This window comes from Esox lucius, chromosome 10 (assembly GCF_011004845.1).
Source record: "Esox lucius isolate fEsoLuc1 chromosome 10, fEsoLuc1.pri, whole genome shotgun sequence".
NCBI classification, from domain to species: domain Eukaryota; kingdom Metazoa; phylum Chordata; class Actinopteri; order Esociformes; family Esocidae; genus Esox; species Esox lucius.
In genome coordinates, this window is record NC_047578.1 from 13,513,204 (window position 1) to 13,524,811 (window position 11,608).

Here is an 11,608-nt window from a genome sequence, read left to right on the forward strand (position 1 = left end):
CTGTTTTAACAGCTTATTAGCCAGTAACAGGCTTACTAGTATCTACTAACTTACAACTTGGAATAGTAACAAGAACTGAGAAATTGCTAGCGAGGCTGAAGATGAACTTTACACTGCTAAAGCTATTTCATTTCAACAACGTTCATTTTCCTTTCATTCGTGAATGACACTAATACAATAACAATCAACATGTGTGATAACTGACTTGTGGAATGAGAATCGTGGAAACCCCTCCTCATTTATTGTGCAAGGGCTTGTGATCTATTGTATATTACTCCAAAAAGCACACACAGATGCGTACTTCAAAAATCCAACAGAGATAATGTGAATCTAACCATATACAATATTATTTTAGGCTTACAATAACGTCGCTTCAAGGCTTTTTTGTCTATCCTGAACAAATCCTATTGCATAATTTGCTTTGACTGCTTCGAGGCTTGAACTCCAGTCCCCAGCGTGAGCGTCTGCGTCTCTAACCACTACGCTGTTTAACAAGGGGTAGTCAGCCTGTCATTCAGTCACTCACTCAGTAAGAGACATTTGCACTTCTTGGCCGGCTCTGCTTATGCAGTCCGGCAAAAATATGTGAACAGAAAGATCCGGGATCAGCTTAAGTAGCAGAGCCCAGTCCAGCTGATAAACGATGTGGCGCCAAGGCAAGCATGGAGAAAAAACATGACACGGCTGTAATATTTACAGCACTGTTGCGTTTCTTTGGAAGTCAAATTAACAGGACCACAGCATAATGCTGAAAATGGACAACAATAACTTTGAATGGGATTAATTATAAAGCTAATGAGTGATTTTATATATTTTTGTGATTCCTAGATCTTCTAATAAGATAAAGTAATATCAGAGGACCATGGTGGAGCTGAGGTTGGGGGACCACCTTTGTCAAATGTTTTTTTTTTTTTTTTAAACATCTCTCTGTCGGTACACTGACATGAAAGACCACCCTCAACAGGTCTTTCAATAAAATAGAAGGGCTGAACTGGAACACCCACAGGCTTTAAGGGTACATTTGCTACCCATTAAGCCCAGTCTTTTCACAGATTCTTTCCGTTAGCAAGACAGTTAACCCAAATTGTTCCTGTAAGTTGCTCTGGAAAGTTGTGTCTGCTAAATAAATAAAGGTTAAAAAATAAGAGGGTCTTGATTATTGAATGCACTTCTTTAATAGACGTAATACATATAGTTGATCAGTTACTAAATTAAATACATATCTGAATATTGTTGATTTCCAATTTAACATTTATATTCCATCAGCAGTCTTCATAACTTGGAATTTATCTGGCCTCACACTGTAAACCAAACTGAGGATTGTCATCCTCATGTTACACAGAAGTAACATCATTCCTAAATCACAGTGAATACATACATTTTGACATTCACGACGACATTGAAGAGCATGCAAAACCGACACAGACCGACGGACAAGGAGAACAACGCTGTACAGACGTCTGTTGAAACCACATCTGGGACGAGGCAGACGGGTCGCGTGAGGGTTTGGCCTCTCTGAGCGAGAATAGAGCAACGTTCTCCACGGTGTCTCCCCATCTTGTGTTTTCAGGGTGCCAGGCCTTGCTCTAGTGTTGGCTGAACACGACTCCTAACCTCAGGCTTTCTGAGCCAGACAAGTCCCACCGCATCTCTTCCGGCAGTTTACCCACCATCGGTAAAGCAGAATAACAAATGTACTCTGCCTGAAAGGATCATACCACTGCGAGTGGGAACAGATTGTACCAGGCTATCAGTGCACTGAATGGCATGTGGAAAGAGTGGTGGAAGTGGAGGCCTACAGATGGATGTAGCACTGCTTTCCTGGGGGTGTGTTGGCTTTTGTCAAACACTGAGGTGAAAATTCTATGTTCCCCACAGCACACAGACCAATTCCTGGCAGTAAACCCAGTCCTGGGTGGACACACTTTTCAAACTTGACAACGGTATTTGAAATATGTCATGGGTGTCGCCTCGAAAAGACTTCACTTCCTTTAATACATTTCTGCTGAGATATGAGTGAGGGTCAGGAAGCGGCAGTAGATGTTTAAGCCAAGTCTTTATTTTGGTTCTATTTTTTTGAATTTGATTTTAACATTCAAAAAAATATAGATCTAGAGTCTAGACAAATAGCAACAACTGTACAAATACATAAAATCTGTTTAAATGTATTTCCTAGATTATTCATAGTCTTTTAGCAGTACAGACCTTGGCCTTGTTCAAAAACTATTGACAGTGCATCCTTAATCACCTCCCTATCGCCTCACCATCCCCATGGCAAAGAAGGCAATGTTCATTGTTTTCACAACATTCCTTCCTCTTCTCAGCTATAGCTAGCTGAAAAGGTACTACCTGTGAGACCACAGGTGGGATAGTCTGATGTACAATGATGTCATGGCTGGACAGCTCTGAGAAAACCATCCACCAGGGATGCATATGCCAAATAAGTACCTCGACAAAAATGTAAAGTCAACAGGGCTCAAAGTTAGAGTTCTCAATTCATTTCCTTGGGGTGTCGGTTAAAGAAACCGCTTCAGCCCCACTTGAATTCCAAAAGACCCAGTGACAGTCACACTGAGTACGTGACAACTGTGCTGACTGACAGATAAATACATCAGGAAGTGGCTTGGGTGGTTACGTATTTGCTACAAGTGAAGGTTTGATGGGGCAGGGCCTTATCTGTGAAAATGGATTATTAAAAGCCAATGAGCTGAAGAAATCTCCAAAGTGCTTTCCCACCAATAATACCTTCTCTACGTTTTCTCCATATTCAGTGCCTTAACTGTCTGAGAGTGCAAAAGTGAATGTTTTCTGGTCTGCCATTGCTTAAGTTCTTCCCACCTTGTTGTTGGTGGCTTTAAACTGCAGTGTTTCAGAGACCAAAGGTTTCAATCAGTCGGGATCTACTCTTGTGAGGACCGAAACAAGGAGCTAAGCAGCTGATTGGGGACAATCATCTGTTTGTGAAACTTTCCAGCAGAGGAAGCAGAAGGGAGAGGCCTGTGGGCTGACAGCCAATGGGATTTCACAGCTACAGGCTGATAGTCAATGGGACTATATTTCACAGTAGCCTGTAAAATGACTGGAGGAGGTATCATCATCATCATCATCATCATCATCTCTTAACTCCAGTTGTAAGTTATGACAGCTCCCATATGAACCGATCAATATGAACTTACAGGAGTCATGTCAATGTATAAGATGTATCCAAGAAATAGCACACCTCAATTAATTACCAAGCTCTTGGCTGTATGATTCTGTTGAGCCATAACATTTTGAAATTCTAATTACAAAAATAACACTTTGCCTTACACCAAAGGTTGATCTATTTTACCTACCCTGTTCATCTGATCATCTTCATTGTCAGCACGTGTCTTACTTACTTATACCAATCCAATGTTTTAAAATCTTCAACAGGAAGTAAATGAGCACACTACAGTAAGAGAACACATTTTCATTTTTATGCACACCTTAACAATTATGGGCTGCTTCAGTTGTGTCATCAGACATCATGGCATGCCCAGGCTCCACTAGAATATACTACACTGACTGGATTGCTTCTTTTTTTATTGTGGACGACAGACGACAGACAGATTGGCAAATCAATGTAGGCTTGTCCTGCAGAGCATAGGGTCTCTCCGTCCTAAAATACAATAGCCCCCAAAAACCAGACATGTTGGAAACATTTTGCCTGATGACACGACATACTTAAAGCTGGGACTTTCATTTTTGAAGATGTTTGTGGTGACAACAAAATTAGGGGTGTCATTGGTGATTGGATCAGCTCTAACCAATCCGAATATCAAAGCCAATTACATATTTTATACGCCCCAGAAAAGGTCTATGACTGAAACATTATACCTGTGATAGCAGTGCACGAGATTACCATTTGCCTAAAGAGTCGTTCTTCCCATACTCTGCATCTGGACACAGAAACCGATAGTTTCAGCCAATCAGAATGGTAAAAAAGTTTTTGGAAAATATAAAAATCGCTTTGGAGTACTCAAGACCAAATTCAACATCTCTGGGTATGGGGTATATTAACTTCAGGTTGTAACAAAATATGTGTGTGCATATAAGAATAAAATGGGTGCATTAAAGAGACTTTTTACCTATGGCTACATGGCCATTTTAGGTATTACAGTTTGGGTTATCAAATTAACATGACCTTCAAAACAGTCACTAACTCACACAACAGCACTGACTAACAAAAAAATAAATAACCTACTGATAAGGTAAAGTAGCAGCGTAGCAACAATACAGCAGTGTAGAAGCAACTGATGATAAGAGAGATATGCTGGGAAAATGCATGTATTTAAACAAAAGTTACATTGCATGGAGACTGGAGAAAACACTAACATTATCGGTTGGTGGGCTGTTGAGTTTGAATGGATGAGATGAAGATATTTGGCTTCTACATGGTAAGCTTTTCAGGTGTGATACCAGCTACAGCTACAGGTGGCATGGAAGAATTGCACTTCGGTCACTTGTGTCATTGCCATGGTCACCACAATTCTGACCAGAACCTGAAGGGTGGCTAATTACAGTTTCACCTAAATTATCTTATAGGGGCTTGGAAATACAAATATTTAGTACAAACAACATTGCCATGATAATTGTATTATCCAATGTACTTAAGTCATCCAAAAAGTATTGCTGTAGATATGTTATATAGCTAAAGATGTGGACTGACCCTCAAAAGTAACAAGCGAATTAATGTTATACTGCATTTAAAATCAATTTGGCGACATCACAATTATGACAAAGAGTTCAACTACAAATTATTAACATCTATGTTTTGATTAGGCTAACCCCAGCTCAGCAATTTCATAAGTGCAAATGTTGTTGGGACAAGGTAACGTTAATCAACATAATCGCTTCAATAAACTCTACCAAAAATGTATTTGCTAATATAGATAAGTGAACTTGTCTTATACATATCCACAGTTATCAAAACAGCAAAGTAGTGTAAACCGACACGAAACAGACCTTATTTGAACTGGATTTACAAATCCCCTATGGAAGAAATGAATGTCGTAAGAACGAAAAGAGACGCTTTTCCAGTTGTGTCGCAAGGTTTCATTGGGATGATTGAGTATGCACTGAGTGGAATGCTCGTTTGGACATCAGCCACAAAACGATGTTCAAAACAATATTGTGACGAAAAGTGCAATCCGTGAATTGCTGGCAGGGAGTCACTGAATTCTCAGTCAGGGAACTCACCGCCATGTGATAACAGCATAATTCCATGGTCTCTCATGTGAACCAACACATATGGTCGTGAGACAACGCTTGATTTATAATAAACACGTTTGTTACAGGTCTTCTACATATTTACTTTAACATTAACGCAACCTTATTTTTAACCTATTTCAAATAGTTAAACCTATTTGAAAACGTATTAGAAAGAAGTTAACTAAAGCGGGTTTTGACAGTACCTGATGGTTTGAGACAATTGTGGACCATTTACGTTAACTGTCAAACAATCCACAGTAGGCTACTGTTCTACAGGTCAGTTGACTTTAAAAAAACCGCCATTCTCAAATTTGCAAGAGGCGTTGTCAACTCTTCTGTTTCTATACCTACTAGCTACTTTAGCTAGTTTAATTTAATACAAATATTGTTGTTGGGTATCTACTGTAGCTAGTTCAGTTAATGTGTGGTTTCAACAACAATTGTTACTTTGAGGTGGCCCACCTTTTTACATGTACTACAACTGGCATCTGCCTGATCTGACTGTAGATATTACAGCAGTTAGCTGTATTTAACCCTGCTGATAGTCTTCACACAACTGTCATTTGGAATCAACTTGTACTCTGTACGCAGCCAACTATCTCAATGTTACAAATTACAGTTAACGTACAGTAACTCGCTTGACCACGTTAACTAATACCGTTCACGTTTCGGATGCAAGCAACGTTAGCCGACAGTGTGCGCCAGGGAGCAAACCCACTTCACACACGAAAAAAACAGGAAATGCCACAATACTCGCGGTCATTTTCAAGTGGTGTCCGAATTTTTTTGCATTGCAATGAATTAGCTAGTTAGTAGTTAGTGTCAGTAAGCTATTCAACTTCATCTAAACAAGTCTAACAAATGCTTATATTAACAAACCCAATGACACAAAACACAAACGTTAGCAAAAGTTTCAGAATTAAGAACTCACCCATGATGTTGCCAATGGCAGGCGCCTCATTAACCGATCTTTCACCGTTCGACATTCCCTTTCACGAACTCACGAGAGACCACAAAACAAAACAAAAGTTGTACGCAACTTATTTCACGTAATGGCAAAAATGTCCAATAAGTGAACACGGCCTGTTTAATGTGGAGGAGAAGAAAAAATGCGTATGGCACCCTTTGAGAATAACGAAATGAGAACATGTATCGCGAGATTTTAGGACCAACAGAAAGATCACTGAGCAGAGGATGGGTTTATTGATGTAGTTAAAACAGTTCCCAATTTTTATTACCTTGATTTACTAACATTGTTTACTGATACATTAGATATCAGGTATGTATATTGCAGTAGACCTATACTATTCTAATTTATCAATGATTTGGCAAATGTTCTGTCCATACGGAATGGTTTTATTCACGGATGTGATAATATGCCCAATAGTGCCACCTAGAGGTTATCTATATGTTATTAACGATGAACTCTAGCCAGGAGGAACGCTCGCCCATCTTTACACACAATTACATTTAAAGGGGCACCGCGTAGAATTCTGCTTCAAACGTTTACAAAACGGAATTTAAACAATAACACTTCTCGTCTCCCCCTCCCCTTCCATTACCGAACGCGATCGGAATAGTATTAGCAAGTCCAGGGTAGTTTAGGGTGGGAGATAGTGTTGTGAGTGTCTAAGAGTATGAGAAGGTATTCTTGTCATTTATGTTTGCATTTATGTTTGTAGTACTGTTAAAAGCTTAAATATGGCCCCTTTAAGAAATTTAACATTCCCTCTACTTTGAGTGCTGTAGTGAGTGCATAGTTGGTAATGCCCCCTCCCGCATGGGAATAAAACCCATAGTTTTTTGTTTTGATGATGGCTTTATGGGCTTCTCGAGTAGAGCAGTGGTCTGTGATTCCGTTGCATCGCTGTTCATTCCTTGGTCACGCCCTAATGGGGACCAAGGAATGCCCACAAAGGCTGTTGCAAATTGGCCCCAAACTATCCAGGTTGTAGCTATCATACCCCAGCAACTCCTTGTGCTGGGTCAGTTGCTTGAAAGATAATTGTGGTCAGGAGCTGTCATGACCTGGAGAAGCATTCGACTCCAGACACGTTGGTGCATCCTGGTTGAGTAAGAATAGGGATCAAGAGACAACCACATAACCAAGAGCCTGTTCACTCATCTGAAAACTATACTGCATAAAAAGAGTGGACACAATCAACACAGGCATTTTGAAACAAGACAGAGAAGGAAAATGGAATTGTAACATTGAGCCCTGAACAGCCTTGAAACTCTGAGAACACCAACACACCTCATGTCAACGCTGGTGTGAGATTAAATGGGATGTGACATGTAGGGGAATGAGAATGTCGCTTTACATATGAGAGATCATTGGCTAAATGTCTGACTTTGTGCCACCTATGTGTATGTTATTATAGGTGGTTTGGAAGCAGATCTGATGAAAAAAATACTCTGACCAATTTAGAAAAGTCTGAGTCTATTATTGTAAAGAAAGTGACAAATGACATTGCTTCCCAATAAAGTAATTGAAGAGAGACTGGTTAAAGGTTAGGCATAACATAATGTTGACAAATGTATCAGGGTAGTTACAACTGTATTTTTCATTTGCTTTATCGAACACTATAATTTTTCTTTGGGAGACACACAGGTATGTTCACATTCATTATTCTGAATGAAACGAGACAGTATTCGTTTAAGGCATGAACTGAACACAAGGTGTCAGTGTTGGTGTCTGGTGACATCAAATATAACTATGTACAGTACGTAGTCTTTATTCTCGTAAGAGTAAATAGCGGTGGTTTTGGCAGTATAATCAAATCTTGAGTGTTTATGTCTGAATGAGTCATAAAGTCAACACTCATTCAGAGCCAGACTAAGGGTGACAATGATTGTAATGACTCTGCCTATTCCCGAAACCCTCCACAGCATTAATAGCAGACCTCAGTTAATATCCTCCACTTACATCGCAGTTCGAAAACATCGGAATGCTATTTACAGTGTGTGCTAACCCCCCCCCCCCCCCCCCACATCTAAAAAGAGCATATTTTTCATCCTCTTCAACTGCCAAATGGTATGCGTTATCAGTACTGCATGTTTATGGAGGGGCAGCGGTCTATGACCAAAATACCACAGCTAGGAGCTGGTCTTATGCATGAGACAACACTGGGTGCCTGGATACAGCTTAGTCGTTGTATATTGGCAGTATTCCACAACTCCTTAATGTACCTTATTGCTATTGTACGTTTTCCATTGCGATTAGAGCAGTGTTTTTGCTCAATACTCCAGAACTTTGAATTTAAAATGATACAATGACAACTGGGTTCAAAATATCAGCTTTAATATGAGGGAATTTTCATCCACATTGGATGAACCACTTTGAAATAACAGCACATTTTGTACATACTCCCTCATTTAAGGGGACCAAAAGTATTTGAACAATTGGATTCACAGCTGTTTCTTATTTCGCAGGTGAGTTTCTTCACATCATTAGTGCAGCACAAAAGCGCAGTTAGTATCTAGTATTGATTTTAGGCTTTGCATTTATTGTTGGTTGCTAGTGTCAATTCCAGGACCAAATAAGTGTCAGTGCAAGTCAAGCTGGCCTTTATAATGCAAAGAAATGGAAAGAAATCAATCAGAAACATGGGCAAAACTTTAGGTGTGCCAAAATCAACTGTTTGGTACACTAAAACGAAGAAAGAAAGGCCTGGTTGGCTCATCAATGGCAACAAACCTATTGGACCAAGGAAGTATTTTACAGTGGATGACCAAATAATGCTCACCATAATGAAGAAAGAATCAACAAAGAATTGTCAGATAGATATGGAACAGTCTCCAGGAGGTAGATATGGATGTGTCAGCCACTACCATTCGGGAAAAGACGCTATGGCTTAAACATTTACCCAAAAGACCCTGCAGAATTCTGGAAAAAGGAATTGTTGACAGAGCAGAGAAATATTAACATGTACCAGGGTGATGGCAAAATGAATAAAATAATGACCCAGTCTACCAACTAATCTGTAAAATAAAAGCGTAGGGGGTGTTATGTTTTGGGCATGAATTGCTGCCACTGGAACTGGCTCACTTGTCTTCATTGATGATGTAACTGCTGACAGTAGCAGGATGACTTCTGTGGTGTACAGAAACATTTTGTCTGGTCTGATCCAACCAAATGCCTCCAAATACATTGAATGGCACTCCTCCTTCACCTTGAAATGACACCAAACATACTGCTAAAGCAACCAAGGAGATTTTCAGGGCCAAAATTCGAGTGATTCTTGACTTAAAGTCAATCACCTGTGCGTGCATTTTGTTTGCTGAAGTCTAGACTGAAAGCAAAAAAGCCCTGAAACAAATGAAGATGACTGCAGTACAGAAGCGGCAGAGCATCACTATGGAAGATGCCCAGGTACTGGTGATGTGGTTTGCAGACTTCTGGCAATCATCGAATTCAAAGGATTTTCAGCCAAGTACTAAATATGATGCATTTATTTTAGATTACGTTAATTTGTCCAATTATCTTTGGACCCTTAAAATGCGGCAGGACATTTTTTTTAAAAAAGGACTGTAATTCCTACGTGCATCTTAGTTTATGGATGTCAATACTTTCAAACTAAGCTGGCAGTCTGCATTCTCGGCCATTGTTTCATTTAAAATCTAATGTGCTGGAGTACAGAACCAATACATCAAAAGCTGTGTCACTGTCGAAATACTAATGGACTGCACTGCATATAACAGATTTCAGCCAATCAGCATTCAGAGTTCGAACCACTGGTTTATAATAGCCATTAAAGCCATTATTGCCATTTTGGCCATTTAGCAAAGACTTACAAGTGGGGTGGGTGTGTTTGTGTGGGGTCGTGAGTGTTATTTAACATTCTCTTCAGGAACTGTCCATGAAAAGTAGCTGCTGCTTCTTCAACAGCTAATAGAATCCTAACTCCTCAACAATAGAAACATTGCTAATTAGGGTTGCTAAAGAAAGAAAACTCACAGCTCAGAAGAAAGAAAAGAGAGATGGAAAAAGTGGGCTTATTTGCCTTGAAGTAAACTGGTACTGTGGTAGCTATGTGCGTTTGTGTGTGTGTGTGTGCATAAGTACACGTGTGTGTGTGTGTGTGTGAGTTCGTAAATACACGCACGCATGTTTGAATGTGTGTCCAGACCATCCGACAGTATTTAAATGTACGGAAACACTAGTATAGACGGAGCCTGACACGTTCTCCTTTGGAACCGATCAGTAGTCCTATTAGTGAGAGCTACATGCAACAGCCCTGCTTATTATGCAAGCATAAGGCTGTATGGGAATAAAACCACATAATGCCTTCTGAGAAGCTTCATTTGAATAAGCTGTGGCCTGGGGGTTGGGTTCTGGAAGTGATAGACCTTATAGCACTATTAATTCCAACACTTCTGCCTGCATGGCTACCTTTTTTTGTCTGTCTGCCTGTCTCACCAATTGGCCTAGAACACCATTTATTCAGGGATTCTGGAAAAAGTTCTTGTCCGGTAGGAATTATGGGAGTTTCTTCTATATTTAGTCATTTATTCATTTCTATTTGTGCTTGGAAATACCTTTGCCTTGAGCAAAATTCCAAACACAGTGTTTGGAAAAAAATAGTAATGATAATGAATATTAACTGAAAAGGATATCATGTAGTGAATAGCACTTTGACTTTAAACAATTTCTCTTTTAACTCTAATTAGTGAAAAATGTGTCTGGATATTTGATCCACACATTTACAATTGTCTGTTTTTGAACCTTGTATTGAACTTTGCACTGAATGTTTATTTTAAGTAACAAAAATATGTTTTGAGTTTGTCAACACTGTCAATGGCTTGTCAAATCAGATGGGTGTTGTCACTGATGGCTAACAGTAGATTGCGTTTGAATTAATATTATGAAAATATACTGTACTATTCTGCAACCTATGCTTAAGCAATTTAATATTCCTATTGGTACTATTCCTAAGGAATAATAGTTGCTAAATTAAATATTTTGAATGTTCTGAATCCATTTCCAGGTTTTTGAAAAATATAAATTTCTTGAACATGAACTGTTTCCCTTTCAGCAATTTTACTTCAACTACGGGTTCGATTATTCTCGTATTTCAAGTGCACCCTGTGTGAAATTGTGTTAATAAGAAGGAAGATATGTGTTTAAAATTTAATCTTGAAGACTTTGTGCCAATGCTGTAGGAATCCTTGAATTCCAAAACATCTCTATGTCTCAGCCTGTTGTCTGTTTGCCTGCCTTGGTGTCGGTCCAACTGGTCTGTCTAAATTGTGTCATTGTCCTTCTTAATATCAAAGCAAATCCTACTACACCTCTTGAAAGTGGTATCCTGAAAAGATGTGTGCATATCTCCTTTTTTTTAATTATTATTTGGTAATACGCAGGGTTTTCTCTAAG

General features: G+C 39.3%; 1 protein-coding gene across 2 annotated transcripts in view; it reads right to left on the bottom strand.

Moving 5' to 3' along the window:
- Positions 1–6,380, bottom strand: part of sept7a (septin 7a) — a 35,875-nt gene extending 29,495 nt beyond the window's left edge. For both annotated transcript variants that reach the window (XM_013135566.4, XM_013135567.4), the window contains exons 1-2: positions 6,164–6,380; positions 1,815–1,816 (exon numbers count right to left, since the gene is read on the bottom strand). In XM_013135566.4, coding sequence (XP_012991020.1) covers positions 1,815–1,816; positions 6,164–6,218 — 57 coding nt within the window. In that variant the 5' untranslated portion in view covers positions 6,219–6,380. The remainder of the gene's footprint in view (positions 1–1,814; positions 1,817–6,163) is intronic.
- Between the last annotated feature and the right edge of the window lie 5,228 nt (positions 6,381–11,608).